Raw genomic sequence first — 17,499 nt, forward strand, 5'->3', positions numbered from 1 at the left:
CCCTTCAACGACCCCCAGCCACATCTCACCCTTCAACGACCCCCAGCCACATCTCACCCTTCAACGACCCCCAGCCACATCTCACCCTTCAACGACCCCCAGCCACATCTCACCCTTCAACGACCCCCAGCCACATCTCACCCTTCAACGACCCCCAGCCACATCTCACCCTTCAACAACCCCCAGCCACATCTCACCCTTCAACGACCCCCAGCCACATCTCACCCTTCAACGACCCCCAGCCACATCTCACCCTTCAACGAACCCCAGCCACATCTCACCCTTCAACGAACCCCAGCCACATCTCACCCTTCAACGAACCCCAGCCACATCTCACCCTTCAACGACCTCCAGCCCAGCCACATCTCACCCTTCAAAGACCCCCAGCCAAGCCACATCTCACCCTTCAACGACCCCCAGCCACATCTCACCCTTCAACGACCTCCAGTCCAGCCACATCTCACCCTTCAACGACCTCCGGCCCAGCCACATCTCACCCTTCAACGACCTCCGGCCCAGCCACATCTCACCCTTCAACGACCTCCGGCCCAGCCACATCTCACCCTTCAACGACCTCCGGCCCAGCCACATCTCACCCTTCAACGACCTCCGGCCCAGCCACATCTCACCCTTCAACGACCTCCGGCCCAGCCACATCTCACCCTTCAACGACCTCCGGCCCAGCCACATCTCACCCTTCAACGACCTCCGGCCGAGCCACATCTCACCCTTCAACGACCTCCGGCCCAGCCACATCTCACCCTTCAACGACCTCCAGCCCAGCCACATCTCACCCTTCAAAGACCCCAGCCAAGCCACATCTCACCCTTCAACGACCCCCAGCCACATCTCACCCTTCAACGACCTCCAGCCCAGCCACATCTCACCCTACAACGACCTCCAGGCACATCTCACCCTTCAACGACCTCCAGTCCAGCCACATCTCACCCTTCAAAGACCCCCAGCCAAGCCACATCTCACCCTTCAACGACCCCCAGCCACATCTCACCCTTCAACGACCTCCAGTCCAGCCACATCTCACCCTTCAACGACCTCCGGCCCAGCCACATCTCACCCTTCAACGACCTCCGGCCCAGCCACATCTCACCCTTCAACGACCTCCGGCCCAGCCACATCTCACCCTTCAACGACCTCCGGCCCAGCCACATCTCACCCTTCAACGACCTCCGGCCCAGCCACATCTCACCCTTCAACGACCTCCGGCCCAGCCACATCTCACCCTTCAACGACCTCCGGCCCAGCCACATCTCACCCTTCAACGACCTCCGGCCGAGCCACATCTCACCCTTCAACGACCTCCGGCCCAGCCACATCTCACCCTTCAACGACCTCCGGCCCAGCCACATCTCACCCTTCAACGACCTCCAGCCCAGCCACATCTCACCCTTCAAAGACCCCAGCCAAGCCACATCTCACCCTTCAACGACCCCCAGCCACATCTCACCCTTCAACGACCTCCAGCCCAGCCACATCTCACCCTACAACGACCTCCAGGCACATCTCACCCTTCAACGACCTCCGGCCCAGCCACATCTCACCCTTCAACGACCTCCGGCCCAGCCACATCTCACCCTTCAACGACCTCCGGCCCAGCCACATCTCACCCTTCAACGACCTCCGGCCCAGCCACATCTCACCCTTCAACGACCTCCGGCCCAGCCACATCTCACCCTTCAACGACCTCCGGCCCAGCCACATCTCACCCTTCAACGACTTCCGGCCCAGCCACATCTCACCCTTCAACGACCCCCAGCCACATCTCACCCTTCAACGACCTCCAGCCCAGCCACATCTCACCCTTCAACGACCTCCAGCCCAGCCACATCTCACCATTCAACGACCTCCAGCCCAGCCACATCTCACCCTTCAACGACCTCCGGCCCAGCCACATCTCACCCTTCAACGAACTCCGGCCCAGCCACATCTCACCCTTCAACGACCTCCGGCCCAGCCACATCTCACCCTTCAACGACCTCCGCCCCAGCCACATCTCACCCTTCAACGAACTCCGCCCCAGCCACATCTCACCCTTCAACGACCTCCAGCCACATCTCACCCTTCAACGACCTCCAGCCACATCTCACCCTTCAACGACCTCCAGCCACATCTCACCCTTCAACGACCTCCAGCCACATCTCACCCTTCAACGACCTCCAGCCACATCTCACCCTTCAACGACCTCCAGCCCAGCCACATCTCACCCTTCAACGACCTCCAGCCCAGCCACATCTCACCCTTCAACGACCTCCAGCCCAGCCACATCTTACCCTTCAACAACCCCCAGCCCACCCACATCTCACCCTTCAACGACCTCCAGCCACATCTCACCCTTCAACGACCCCCAGCCACATCTCACGCTTCAACGACCTCCAGCCCAGCCAAATCTCACCCTTCAACGACCTCCAGCCCAGCCACATCTCACCCTTCAACGACCCCCAGCCACATCTCACCCTTCAACGACCCCCAGCCACATCTCACCCTTCAACAACCCCCAGCCACATCTCACCCTTCAACGACCTCCAGCCAAGCCACATCTCACCCTTCAACGACCTCCAGCCACATCTCACCCTTCAACGACCTCCAGCCCAGCCACATCTCACCCTTCAACAACCTCCAGCCCAGCCACATCTTACCCTTCAACGACCCCCAGCCCAACCACATCTCACCCTTCAACGACCTCCAGCCACATCTCACCCTTCAACGACCCCCAGCCACATCTCACCCTTCAACGACCTCCAGCCCAGCCAGTAGAACATTGGACTAGTAACCAGCAGGTAGCCTAGTGGGTAGAACATTGGACTAGTAACCAGCAGGTAGCCTAGTGGGTAGAAGATTGGACTAGTAACCAGCAGGTAGCCTAGTGGTTAGAGCGTTGGACCAGTAACCAGCAGGTAGCCTAGTGGTTAGAACGTTGGACTAGTAACCAGCAGGTAGCCTAGTGGTTAGAGCGTTGGGCCAGTAACCAGCAGGTAGCCTAGTGGTTAGAGCGTTGGACAAGTAACCAGCAGGTAGCCTAGTGGTTAGAGCGTTGGACCAGTAACCAGCAGGTAGAGCGTTGGACCAGTAACCAGCAGGTAGCTTAGTGGTTAGAGTGTTGGGTCAGTAACCAGCAGGTAGCTTAGTGGTTAGAGCGTTGGGTCAGTAACCAGCAGGTAGCTTAGTGGTTAGAGCATTGGACTAGTAACCAGCAGGTAGCCTAGTGGGTAGAACATTGGACAAGTAACCAGCAGGTAGCCTAGTGGGTAGAAGATTGGACTAGTAACCAGCAGGTAGCCTAGTGGTTAGAGCGTTGGACTAGTAACCAGCAGGTAGCCTAGTGGTTAGAACGTTGGACTAGTAACCAGCAGGTAGCCTAGTGGTTAGAGCGTTGGACTAGTAACCAGCAGGTAGCCTAGTGGTTAGAGCATTGGGCCAGTAACCAGCAGGTAGCCTAGTGGTTAGAGCGTTGGACTAGTAACCAGCAGGTAGCCTAGTGGTTAGAGCGTTGGACAAGTAACCAGCAGGTAGCCTAGTGGTTAGAGCGTTGGGCCAGTAACCAGCAGGTAGCCTAGTGGTTAGAGCATTGGACAAGTAACCAGCAGGTAGCCTAGTGGTTAGGGCATTGGACAAGTAACCAGCAGGTAGCCTAGTGGTTAGAGCGTTGGACCAGTAACCAGCAGGTAGAGCGTTGGACCAGTAACCAGCAGGTAGCTTAGTGGTTAGAGTGTTGGGTCAGTAACCAGCAGGTAGCTTAGTGGTTAGAGCGTTGGGTCAGTAACCAGCAGGTAGCTTAGTGGTTAGAGCATTGGACTAGTAACCAGCAGGTAGCTTAGTGGTTAGAGCATTGGACTTGGAACCAGCAGGTAGCCTAGTGGTTAGAGTGTTGGACTAGTAACCAGCAGGTAGCCTAGTGGTTAGAGCGTTGGACTAGTAACCAGCAGGTAGCCTAGTGGTTAGAGTGTTGGGTCAGTAACCAGCAGGTAGCTTAGTGGTTAGAGCATTGGACTAGTAACCAGCAGGTAGCTTAGTGGTTAGAGCATTGGACTTGGAACCAGCAGGTAGCCTAGTGGTTAGAGAGTTGGACTAGTAACCAGCAGGTAGCTTAGTGGTTAGAGCATTGGACTTGGAACCAGCAGGTAGCTTAGTGGTTAGAGCATTGGACTTGGAACCAGCAGGTAGCCTAGTGGTTAGAGCATTGGACTAGTAACCAGCAGGTAGCTTAGTGGTTAGAGCATTGGACTAGTAACCAGCAGGTAGCCTAGTGGTTAGAGCAGGTAGCCTATTGGTTAGAGCGTTGGACTAGTAACCAGCAGGTAGACTAGTGGTTAGAGCATTGGACTTGGAACCAGCAGGTAGCCTAGTGGTTAGAGCAGGTAGCCTAGTGGTTAGAGCATTGGACTTGGAACCAGAAGGTAGCCTAGTGGTTAGAGCATTGGACTTGGAACCAGCAGGTAGCCTAGTGGTTAGAGCGTTGGACTAGTAACCAGCAGGTAGCCTAGTGGTTAGAGCAGGTAGCCTAGTGGTTAGAGTGTTGGACTAGTAACCAGCAGGTAGCCTAGTGGTTAGAGCAGGTAGCCTAGTGGTTAGAGTGTTGGACCAGTAACCAGAAGGTAGCCTAGTGGTTAGAGCATTGGACTTGGAACCAGCAGGTAGCCTAGTGGTTAGAGCAGGTAGCCTAGTGGTTAGAGTGTTGGACCAGTAACCAGAAGGTAGCCTAGTGGTTAGAGCATTGGACTTGGAACCAGCAGGTAGCCTAGTGGTTAGAGCGTTGGACTTGGAACCGGGAGGTAGCCTAGTGGTTAGAGCGTTGGACTAGTAACCAGCAGGTAGCTTAGTGGTTAGAGCGTTGGACTTGGAACCAGGAGGTAGCAAGATGGAATCCCCGAGCTGACAAGATAAAAATCTGTCGTTCTGCCCCTGAACAGCCTAAATAAGAATTTGTTCTTAACCGACTTGCCTAGTTAAAAACATTTTTTAAAGAGTTTTGCAGAGTACTTACTACATTTTTAATCAAAAAATTCTAAATGTTGGAAACAGTTTCAGGATGTTTAGAAAGCGAAGAACCCCGTGAGCAGAACTTTGAAATCGTAACAACTACTTTCATTCTTCTACTGCATCTGTTAACAGCCTTTTATAGACTAACGGACAGGGAACCTGACGGGAGGGAAAGGGACCGCGATAGGGAACCTGACGGGAGGGAAAGGGACCGCGATAGGGAACCTGACGGGAGGGAAAGGGACCGCGATAGGGAACCTGACGGGAGGAAAAGGGACCGCGATAGGGAACCTGACGGGAGGGAAAGGGACCGCGATAGGGAACCTGACGGGAGGGAAAGGGACCGCGATATGGAACCTGACCGCGATAGGGAACCTGACGGGAGGGAAAGGGACCGCGATATGGAACCTGACCGCGATAGGGAACCTGACTGTGTAAACAACATTCAACAATTGTCTAACAAAATATGAGCAGAAAAGTAGAGTACACACATGTTATGGTGTAACATTGAGAAAGCTTAGGCTATATGGACAGAAGATAAACTGTGTTTAAAAAGACAAGAGTCCAGGAAACTACAGAAGTGGAAATGTCCATATTGTGAAATCGTGTTTGCTTCCCTGATAATAAATCAGCCAATCATGATCAACCCACCCCTTCTAAAAAGTACACAAAAAGGATGGATAAGAGTCACAAGCACATTATTTTTCTTGTCGGGCTGAAAACCAACTGGAAAAAGACAGCTAACCGTCCCAACAATGCATGTAAGTTGAAGGCTTCATTTTACAACTGAAACATTTTACCACTACAGACTGTTTATATGTAAACAGACACGCATTTCCATATATTGAGCAGAAAATTATTATGTTTCACACATAGAATGACATAAAATACATCCACATTTAGTAGGCTCTCTGTGTTCCAGGCCCTGAGGATTCTCCATGTGTTGCTGCTGTCAGTAGCAGTTTATTCTAAGGGGCTGATGTTCCAGCCTCTGGACTGTGCTGATATCTACAACGACGGCTCTAAGACCAGTGGTGTCTACAGGATGTACCCTGCTGGACCCAACTCTCCTCGATACGTCTACTGTGATATGGACACCGACGGAGGGAAATGGACTGTGAGTAGGTCACCTAGTAGGAAACTATTTAAACGGAGTACATAACCAGTGTTCAGACCAGACTAGAGTCGGCCTCAACCCCTCCAGACCATACTAGTCAGCCTCAACCCCTCCAGACCATACTAGTCAGCCTAAACCCCTCCAGACCATACTAGTCAGCCTAAACCCCTCCAGACCAGACTAGAGTCAGCCTCAACCCCTCCAGACCAGACTAGAGTCAGCCTCAACCCCTCCAGACCATACTAGAGTCAGCATCAACCCCTCCAGACCAGACTAGAGTCAGCATCAACCCCTCCAGACCAGACTCGTCAGCATCATCCCCTCCAGACCAGACTCGTCAGCATCAACCCCTCCAGACCATACTAGAGTCAGCCTCAACCCCTCCAGACCATACTAGTCAGCATCAACCCCTCCAGACCATACTAGTCTGCCAGATTAGAGGTCTGATCAACCATTGGTACTGAATTCTCCTGAGTCAGTACTTGACGACATGGCCTAGATGCTTACAATTTCTCCTCTCCCCTTCTCTTCTCTTCCCCTCCTTCCAGGTGTTTCAGAGGAGGATGGATGGAACAGTGAACTTCTACAGAGGATGGGACCAGTACAAGAACGGCTTTGGACACGCAGCAGGAGAGTACTGGCTGGGTAAAGGACTTCTTTCAAAAAGCCTCATCAAGGACAGATCATCCATGGAAAAACCCTGGATAATATAAATGAATCATTGGGTTGTTAAATTGACTTGACAAAAAAAAAGTGTTTCATCAAAATATATTTTATATTTGAGATTCTTCAAGGTAGCCACCCTTTTGCCTTGATGACAGCTTTGTTCACTCTCGGCATTCTCTCAACCAGCTTCACCTGGAATTTATTTTCCAACAGTACCAAACTTTTGACTGGTACAGTATATACCAAAAAAATGAAGCAAGCTGTGCTGACCGAAGACATGACTCTCCCTTGCTGACCGAAGACATGACTCTCCCTTGCTGACCGAAGACATGACTCTCCCTTGCTGACCGAAGACATGACTCTCCCTTGCTGACCGAAGACATGACTCTCCCTTGCTGACCGAAGACATGACTCTCCCTTGCTGACCGAAGACATGACTCTCCCTTGCTGACCGAAGACATGACTCTCCCTTGCTGACCGAAGACATGACTCTCCCTTGCTGACCGAAGACATGACTCTCCCTTGCTGACCGAAGACATGACTCTCCCTTGCTGACCGAAGACATGACTCTCCCTTGCTGACCGAAGACATGACTCTCCCTTGCTGACCGAAGACATGACTCTCCCTTGCTGACCGAAGACATGACTCTCCCTTGCTGACCGAAGACATGACTCTCCCTTGCTGACCGAAGACATGACTCTCTCCTTGCTGACCGAAGACATGACTCTCCCTTGCTGACCGAAGACATGACTCTCTCCTTGCTGACCGAAGACATGACTCTCCCTTGCTGACCGAAGACATGACTCTCCTTGCTGACCGAAGACATGACTCTCCTTGCTGACCGAAGACATGACTCTCCCTTGCTGACCGAAGACATGACAGCCCCTTGCTGACCGAAGACATGACTCTCCCTTGCTGACCGAAGACATGACTCTCCCTTGCTGACCGAAGACATGACTCTCCCTTGCTGACCGAAGACATGACTCTCCCTTGCTGACAGAAGACATGACTTTCCTTTCTGACCGAAGACATGACTTTCCCTTGCTGACAGAAGACATGACTTTCCTTTCTGACCGAAGACATGACTTTCCTTTCTGACCGAAGACATGACTTTCCTTTCTGACCGAAGACATGACTCTCCCTTTCTGACCGAAGACATGACTCTCCCTTGCTGACCGAAGACATGACTCTCCCTTGCTGACCGAAGACATGACTCTCCCTTGCTGACCGAAGACATGACTCTCCCTTGCTGACCGAAGACATGACTCTCCCTTGCTGACCGAAGACATGACTCTCCCTTGCTGACCGAAGACATGACTCTCCCTTGCTGACCGAAGACATGACTCTCCCTTGCTGACCGAAGACATGACTCTCCCTTGCTGACCGAAGACATGACTCTCCCTTGCTGACCGAAGACATGACTCTCCCTTGCTGACCGAAGACATGACTCTCCCTTGCTGACCGAAGACATGACTCTCCCTTGCTGACCGAAGACATGACTCTCCCTTGCTGACCGAAGACATGACTCTCCCTTGCTGACCGAAGACATGACTCTCCCTTGCTGACCGAAGACATGACTCTCCCTTGCTGACCGAAGACATGACTCTCCCTTGCTGACCGAAGACATGACTCTCCCTTGCTGACCGAAGACATGACTCTCTCCTTGCTGACCGAAGACATGACTCTCCCTTGCTGACCGAAGACATGACTCTCTCCTTGCTGACCGAAGACATGACTCTCCCTTGCTGACCGAAGACATGACTCTCCTTGCTGACCGAAGACATGACTCTCCTTGCTGACCGAAGACATGACTCTCCCTTGCTGACCGAAGACATGACAGCCCCTTGCTGACCGAAGACATGACTCTCCCTTGCTGACCGAAGACATGACTCTCCCTTGCTGACCGAAGACATGACTCTCCCTTGCTGACCGAAGACATGACTCTCCCTTGCTGACAGAAGACATGACTTTCCTTTCTGACCGAAGACATGACTTTCCCTTGCTGACAGAAGACATGACTTTCCTTTCTGACCGAAGACATGACTTTCCTTTCTGACCGAAGACATGACTTTCCTTTCTGACCGAAGACATGACTCTCCCTTTCTGACCGAAGACATGACTCTCCCTTGCTGACCGAAGACATGACTCTCCCTTGCTGACCGAAGACATGACTCTCCCTTGCTGACCGAAGACATGACTCTCCCTTGCTGACCGAAGACATGACTCTCCCTTGCTGACCGAAGACATGACTCTCCCTTGCTGACCGAAGACATGACTCTCCCTTGCTGACCGAAGACATGACTCTCCCTTGCTGACCGAAGACATGACTCTCCCTTGCTGACCGAAGACATGACTCTCCCTTGCTGACCGAAGACATGACTCTCCCTTGCTGACCGAAGACATGACTCTCCCTTGCTGACCGAAGACATGACTCTCCCTTGCTGACCGAAGACATGACTCTCCCTTGCTGACCGAAGACATGACTCTCCCTTGCTGACCGAAGACATGACTCTCCCTTGCTGACCGAAGACATGACTCTCCCTTGCTGACCAAAGACATGACTCTCCCTTGCTGACCGAAGACATGACTCTCCCTTGCTGACCGAAGACATGACTCTCCCTTGCTGACCGAAGACATGACTCTCCCTTGCTGACCGAAGACATGACTCTCCCTTGCTGACCGAAGACATGACTCTCTCCTTGCTGACCGAAGACATGACTCTCCCTTGCTGACCGAAGACATGACTCTCTCCTTGCTGACCGAAGACATGACTCTCCCTTGCTGACCGAAGACATGACTCTCCTTGCTGACCGAAGACATGACTCTCCTTGCTGACCGAAGACATGACTCTCCCTTGCTGACCGAAGACATGACAGCCCCTTGCTGACCGAAGACATGACTCTCCTTGCTGACCGAAGACATGACTCTCCCTTTCTGACCGAAGACATGACTTTCCCTTGCTGACAGAAGACATGACTTTCCTTTCTGACCGAAGACATGACTTTCCTTTCTGACCGAAGACATGACTTTCCTTTCTGACCGAAGACATGACTCTCCCTTTCTGACCGAAGACATGACTCTCCCTTGCTGACCGAAGACATGACTCTCCCTTGCTGACCGAAGACATGACTCTCCCTTGCTGACCGAAGACATGACTCTCCCTTGCTGACCGAAGACATGACTCTCCCTTGCTGACCGAAGACATGACTCTCCCTTGCTGACCGAAGACATGACTCTCCCTTTCTGACCGAAGACATGACTCTCCCTTTCTGACCGAAGACATGACTCTCCCTTTCTGACCGAAGACATGACTCTCCCTTGCTGACCGAAGACATGACTCTCCCTTGCTAACCGAAGACATGACTCTCCTTGCTAACCGAAGACATGACTTTCCTTGCTGACCGAAGACATGACTCTCCTTGCTGACCGAAGACATGACTTTCCTTGCTGACCGAAGACATGACTCTCCCTTTCTGACCGAAGACATGACTTTCCTTGCTGACCGAAGACATGACTCTCCCTTGCTAACCGAAGACATGACTCTCCTTGCTAACCGAAGACATGACTTTCCTTGCTGACCGAAGACATGACTCTCCCTTTCTGACCGAAGACATGACTTTCCTTGCTGACCGAAGACATGACTCTCCCTTGCTAACCGAAGACATGACTCTCCTTGCTAACCGAAGACATGACTTTCCTTGCTGACCGAAGACATGACTCTCCTTGCTGACCGAAGACATGACTTTCCTTGCTGACCGAAGACATGACTCTCCTTGCTGACCGAAGACATCTGCATGATAGAAATAGAGATCCTTTTAAAAACTCAACTCTTGACCTCGACACCACTACATGTTTTCACATTGTTTCTCTTCCTCAGGGACTGGTTTAGACCTGGGACACCAGGTATTAATTACCAGGTAAAAGAGAAAACCAGCAGCCTGTGAACCTGGTAAGGGGTAACAGTTGAATATCTCTGTTCTAAAAAAAGGTTCCCCTCTCGTCTGTTCGATGCAGGTCTGGACACCATCTACCTCCTGACCCTGAAAAAGAATTACGAGTTGAGGGTGGACATGGAGGACTTTGACGGACAGAAAGCCTACGCTTTCTACTCCTCCTTCGCCATCTCTCCCAAAGTCACAGATCCTGAACTGGATGGCTACAAACTCCAGGTTACTGGCTTTAAAGACGGAGGAGCAGGTGAGAACAGTTTAAACTTCCTTAGAGAAACATCTGGCCTGTATTCATTAGTCCAGAGTTCAGGTGAGAACAGTTTAAACTTCCTCAGAGAAACATCTGGGCTGTATTCATTAGTCCAGAGTTCAGGTGAGAACAGTTTAAACTTCATTAGAGAAACATCTGGGCTGTATTCATTAGTCCAGAGTTCAGGTGAGAACAGTTTAAACTTCCTTAGAGAAACATCTGGGCTGTATTCATTAGTCCAGAGTTCAGCTAAGTTCCCTCATTCGGTTCTGTTTGATTCCTAGTGAATACAACCTGATCTGATACAAGCTGATCTGGGATCAGTTTATTGGAGATCATAATGAATAGTATTACATAGAAAGGACAGGGGGGGGGGGGGGGGGGGGGGGGGCGTACAGATACACCATCTTAGAGCTGATCTGGGATCAGTTTATTAGAGATCATAATGAATAGTATTACATAGAAAGGACAGGGGGGGGCGTACAGATACACCATCTTAGAGCTGATCTGGGATCAGTTTATTAGAGATCATAATGAATAGTATTACATAGAAAGGACGGCGGGGGCTGGTCCTAGATCATACTGTGACATAGTAGACTGATTTTGACCAGGGCTCTGATAGGTTACATAACATCTGACCTGTGTTTCCTGCTTGAACCAAGGGGACTCTCTCACCTATCACAGCGGTATGAAGTTCTCCACCTTCGACCGAGACCAGGAAATCAACTGTGCAGTCAACGCGGTCGGAGGTTACTGGTACAACGAGTGTTACTTCTCAAACCCAAACGGTCTTTATACATGGGGATTGAACTCACAGATTGGGGTCAACTGGAGGGGATGGAAGACCTTCTACTCTGTGAAAGCCATATCCATGAAGATTAGGCCTGTGAACCTGTGAAGGTCCTTCACAAAGTCCTTTAGTTAAAACATGGTTATATGAACTGCAGAATAATGGCTGGAACAGAGCGAATGGAATGGCATCAAACACATGGCATTAAAACGTAAACCATTTTTGATGCATTTGATACTATTCCAGCTATTACGCTACAGTCAGTACCACGAGCCCGTCCTCCGCAATTACGGTGCCATCAACCTCCTGTGCCTCTCACTCACCTGTGGTTCGGAATAAATTGACCACCCCATTTAACACATCCTTTGATGCGACTATACCTCGCATGCTTTTACTATCTCAGAACCCCAAGAATGTAATTATAATCTATCTAATCTAATATAATTAAAACATGCAAATGTCTTCCATTCTATGCACAGTGTAAGATTTATAGGACAACTGACTGAGATCAAACTAAAAACTGTCGCGTGAAAAATGCTGCTTTTCATAGCTCATATTCTGTTAAACCCAAATCATGTTGTTGACTCGTTCCTATACTGGTATTTGTGTCTGGGGCTGTTGTGGTGCCCATATTACCGCCACATCGGCAGTCATGAGTCAAGACCACAGTCACATTCTGCTGAGTCAACTTCCATCTCCTTTAATTAACTCTGGACATGGCGGTTACACCCAACTGACTATGCACCAATCAGGTCACTAACGGCCTGGTCCTTGGTAGAACCCAACTGACTACACACCAATCAGGTCACTAACGGCCTGGTCCTTGGTAGAACCAAACTGATTACACACCAATCAGGTCCTAACGGCCTGGTCCTTGGTAGAACCCAACTGACTACACACCAATCAGGTCACTAACGGCCTGGTCCTTGGTAGAACCCAACTGACTACACAGCAATCAGGTCACTAACGGCCTGGTCCTTGCTGCATGCCCCCATCTGCTTCTTGTTCACGTCAAACTTCGTCCGCCAACACTTGGTCTGGAATGTAATGACATGCTAGCATAGCTAGCGGCTAAGACAGCTTGAGCTAAAATACAAACTCAGTAGCAGAGTAGATCTTCCATATGAAGTCGAACATTGGTGCATTGTGGGTAGCTTATCCGGAAATAGGTTAATAAATATATAATAACCCCAAAACATACCTAGGTTTGTACTTACAGGTAACCAGATCATGACTACAACTAAGTTACTTAAGTCTTTGACCATACTGTGTTACATTGGTGAGGAAAAACTCCTGCTTCCTACCTTTAATGGTATAAATGTCTATGGATATATGCTATGCTTATCTGTTACTTGGCAAAACAAGGTCATCTAAGTATATACGGTTGTGTTCACATTCTCATATCCATAATCAATATGAAAAAGGCCAGACAAGGAAGTGAAGAGTTTACACTGGAAATTGGTCATGTGACAAACAACATGTGAATTAACATTCCACAGACTGGTTAGTGGTCACCACCAATACAGGTCTCAGAACATCCAGACTGGTTAGTGGTCACCACTAATACAGGTCTCAGAACATCCAGACTGGTTAGAGTGGTCACCACCAATACAGGTCTCAGAACATCCAGACTGGTTAGAGTGGTGACCACTAATACAGGTCTCAGAATATCCAGACTGGTTAGAGTGGTGACCACTAATACAGGTCTCAGAACATCCAGACTGGTTAGTGGTCACCACTAATACAGGTCTCAGAATATCCAGACTGGTTAGAGTGGTGACCACTAATACAGGTCTCAGAACATCCAGACTGGTTAGAGTGGTGACCACTAATACAGGTCTCAGAACATCCAGACTGGTTATTGGTCACCACTAATACAGGTCTCAGAATATCCAGACTGGTTAGTGGTCACCACTAATAACAGTAACAAACCACACACACTGTACTATACTGTGTCCCAGAGCAACAGTAACACACCACACACACAGTACTATACTGTGTCCCAGAGCAACAGTAACAAACCACACACACTGTACTATACTGTGTCCCAGAGCAACAGTAACAAACCACACACACACACACTGTACTATACTGTGTCCCAGAGCAACAGTAACACACCACACACACTGTACTATACTGTGTCCCAGAGCAACAGTAACAAACCACACACACACAGTACTATACTGTGTCCCAGAGCAACAGTAACACACCACACACACTGTACTATACTGTGTCCCAGAGCAACAGTAACAAACCACACACACTGTACTATACTGTGTCCCAGAGTAACAGTAACAAACCACACACACTGTACTATACTGTGTCCCAGAGCAACAGTAACAAACCACACACACTGTACTATACTGTGTCCCAGAGCAACAGTAACAAACCACACACACTGTACTATACTGTGTCCCAGAGCAACAGTAACACACCACACACACTGTACTATACTGTGTCCCAGAGCAACAGTAACACACACTGTACTATACTGTGTCCCAGAGCAACAGTAACACACACTGTACTATACTGTGTCCCAGAGTAACAGTAACACACCACACACACTGTACTATACTGTGTCCCAGAGCAACAGTAACACACCACACACACTGTACTATACTGTGTCCCAGAGCAACAGTAACAAACCACACACACTGTACTATACTGTGTCCCAGAGCAACAGTAACAAACCACACACACTATACTGTGTCCCAGAGCAACAGTAACACACCACACACACTGTACTATACTGTGTCCCAGAGCAACAGTAACAAACCACACACACACACACTGTACTATACTGTGTCCCAGAGCAACAGTAACAAACCACACACACTGTACTATACTGTGTCCCAGAGCAACAGTAACAAACCACACACACTGTACTATACTGTGTCCCAGAGCAACAGTAACACACCACACACACTGTACTATACTGTGTCCCAGAGCAACAGTAACACACCACACACACTGTACTATACTGTGTCCCAGAGCAACAGTAACACACCACACACACTGTACTATACTGTGTCCCAGAGCAACAGTAACAAACCACACACACTGTACTATACTGTGTCCCAGAGTAACAGTAACACACCACACACACACACACTGTACTATACTGTGTCCCAGAGCAACAGTAACAAACCACACACACTGTACTATACTGTGTCCCAGAGCAACAGTAACACACCACACACTGTACTATACTGTGTCCCAGAGCAACAGTAACACACCACACACACTGTACTATACTGTGTCCCAGAGCAACAGTAACACACCACACACACTGTACTATACTGTGTCCCAGAGCAACAGTAACACACACACACACACACAGTACTATACTGTGTCCCAGAGCAACAGTAACACACCACACACACTGTACTATACTGTGTCCCAGAGCAACAGTAACACACACACACACACACACACACACACAGTACTATACTGTGTCCCAGAGCAACAGTAACAAACCACACACACACACTGAGGTGAAGGGAAAACAACTTCTGCCAGAGACAGTCTCACTCACTCACTCACCTTCTTGCCCTCTGATTGGTCGGGGCTGACGTATGACAGCTTCCTGCGGACGTAAAACAACATGTCGTCCTGTTCCCGCGGCGACAGCTTCTCCATGAAGTACGTGGAGAACATCCATGTCCAGAACACGATGCGGTCGTCCTTAAAACACCCTGGATCAAAAACACAGAGGTCAGACCTTAAAACACCCTGGATCAAAAACACACAGGTCAGACCTTAAAACACCCTGGAACGGTCCTATCACAGTTATCAGAGCAAGAGGAGGACGGGACCCGGGCCACTCCTGATTTACAGTAAACTCGAAGAGAAACGGTCTACTGTAATAAGTCTCGGTGGCTATTGGCTTTGGTCCTCAGGGAGATGGACTGGAGGAGATGTTAAATCTCAGGCTTTCCATTAGAGGTCGACCGATTAGGATTTTTCGACCTCTACTGTCCATCCTAAACGGCATCCATACAGGAAGTACTCACACCCTTCGACTTGTTCCACATGTCGTCGTGTTACAGGAAGTACTCACACCCTTCGACTTGTTCCACATGTCGTCGTGTTACAGGAAGTACTCACACCCTTCGACTTGTTCCACATGTCGTCGTGTTACAGGAAGTACTCACACCCTTCGACTTGTTCCACATGTCGTCGTGTTACAGGAAGTACTCACACCCTTCGACTTGCTCCACATGTCGTCGTGTTACAGGAAGTACTCACACCCTTCGACTTGCTCCACATGTCGTCGTGTTACAGACATTTTAAATGGATCACATTGACATTTTATCTGGTCACTGATCTACACACGATACTCCACAATGCCAAAGTGGAATTTTGTTTTTAGATTTATTCATATTTTTTACAAATTAATTCATAATGAAAAGCAGAAATATCTTCAGTCAGAAAGTATTCAACCCCATTTGTTATGTCAAGGAGCCTAAACACGTTCAGGAGTCAAAATGTTGCTTAACAAGTCACATAATAAAGTTGCATGGACTCACTCTGTGTGCAATAATAATGTTTAGCATGATTTTTTTAAATGACGACCTCGTCTCCGTACCCCCACACATACAATTATCTGTGAGGTCCCTCAGTCGAGGAGTGAATTTCAAAACACAGATTCAACCACAAAGACCAGGGAGGTTTTGCGTTGCAAAGAAGGGCACCTATTGGTAGATGGGTAAAAATGTTAAAAAGCTGACATTGAATATCCGTTAGAGCACGGTGGAGTTACTACACTATGGATGGTGTATCAATACACCCAGTCATTACAACGATACAGGCATCCTTAACTCAGTTGCCAGAGAGGAAAGAAACCACTCAGGGATTTCACCACGAGGCCAATGGTGACTTTAAAACAGTTAGAGTTTAATGGCTGTGATAGGAGAAAACTGAGGATGGATCAACAACATTGTAGTTACTCCACAATACTAACCTAAATGACACAGACTTTAAAACAGATACAGAGTTTAATGGCTGTGACAGGAGAAACTCTGAGGATGGATCAACAACATTGTAGTTACTCCACAATACTAATCTAAATGACAGAGTGGAAAGAAGGACGCCTGTACAGAATAACAAATATCCCTAAACATGCATCCTGTTTACAACAAGACACTAAAGTAAAACTGCAAAAGAAATTGGCTAAGCAAATTAACTTCATGTCCTGAATACAAAGTGTTATGTTTGGGGCAAATCCAATACAACACATCACTGAGTACCACTCTTCATATTGTCTAGTATAGTGGTGGCTGGATCATGTTATGGCTGAACACAGGCAAAATCCTAGAGAAACCCTGGTTCAGTCTGCTTTCCACCAGACACTGGGAGATGAATTCACCTTTTCAGCAGGACAATAACCTAAAACACAAGGGCACATCTACACTGGAGTTGTTTACCAAGAAGACAGTGAATGTTCCTGAGTTACAGTTTTCACATCTGCTTGGAAATCTACGGCAAGATCTGAACATGTCTGTCCAGCAATGATCAACAACCATCTTGACAGAGCTTGAAGAATTAAAAAAAAATTGCAAATATTGTACAATCCAGGTTTGCAAAGCTCTTAGAGACTTACCCAGAAAGACTCACAGCTGTAATCACTGCTAAAGGTGATTCTAATTTATCGACTCAGGGGGATGAATAATTATCTAATCAAGATATACAAGTGCTTTACAAATATGTTAGAATTTGTTAAGCACTTTGA

At 49.0% G+C, this 17,499-nt stretch overlaps 2 protein-coding genes across 2 annotated transcripts in view; one reads left to right on the plus strand and one right to left on the minus strand.

The window, feature by feature from the left end:
- Positions 1 to 17,499, minus strand: part of LOC139392896 (uncharacterized protein KIAA0930 homolog) — a 63,506-nt gene that overhangs the window by 30,702 nt on the left and 15,305 nt on the right. Inside the window, exon 2 of the mRNA XM_071141219.1 lies at positions 15,312 to 15,463. Coding sequence (XP_070997320.1) covers positions 15,312 to 15,463 — 152 coding nt within the window. The remainder of the gene's footprint in view (positions 1 to 15,311; positions 15,464 to 17,499) is intronic.
- LOC139392897 (microfibril-associated glycoprotein 4-like) lies at positions 5,686 to 12,238 on the plus strand. The gene is made up of 5 exons (XM_071141220.1): positions 5,686 to 5,756; positions 5,918 to 6,112; positions 6,661 to 6,757; positions 10,793 to 10,975; positions 11,641 to 12,238. The coding sequence occupies exons 1-5, from the start codon at positions 5,751 to 5,753 to the stop codon at positions 11,874 to 11,876; spliced, it is 717 nt and encodes a 238-aa protein (XP_070997321.1). The 5' UTR covers positions 5,686 to 5,750; the 3' UTR covers positions 11,877 to 12,238.

The sequence above is a fragment of the Oncorhynchus clarkii genome, chromosome 33 (genome assembly GCF_045791955.1).
Source record: "Oncorhynchus clarkii lewisi isolate Uvic-CL-2024 chromosome 33, UVic_Ocla_1.0, whole genome shotgun sequence".
NCBI classification, from domain to species: Eukaryota; Metazoa; Chordata; class Actinopteri; order Salmoniformes; family Salmonidae; genus Oncorhynchus; species Oncorhynchus clarkii.

Coding starts and splice junctions, on each gene's coding strand:
- LOC139392897 (XM_071141220.1), top strand. Junction 6,113..6,660: donor CCGACGGAGGGAAATGGACT/GTGAGTAGGTCA, acceptor CCCTCCTTCCAG/GTGTTTCAGAGGAGGATGGA. Junction 10,976..11,640: donor CTTTAAAGACGGAGGAGCAG/GTGAGAACAGTT, acceptor GCTTGAACCAAG/GGGACTCTCTCACCTATCAC.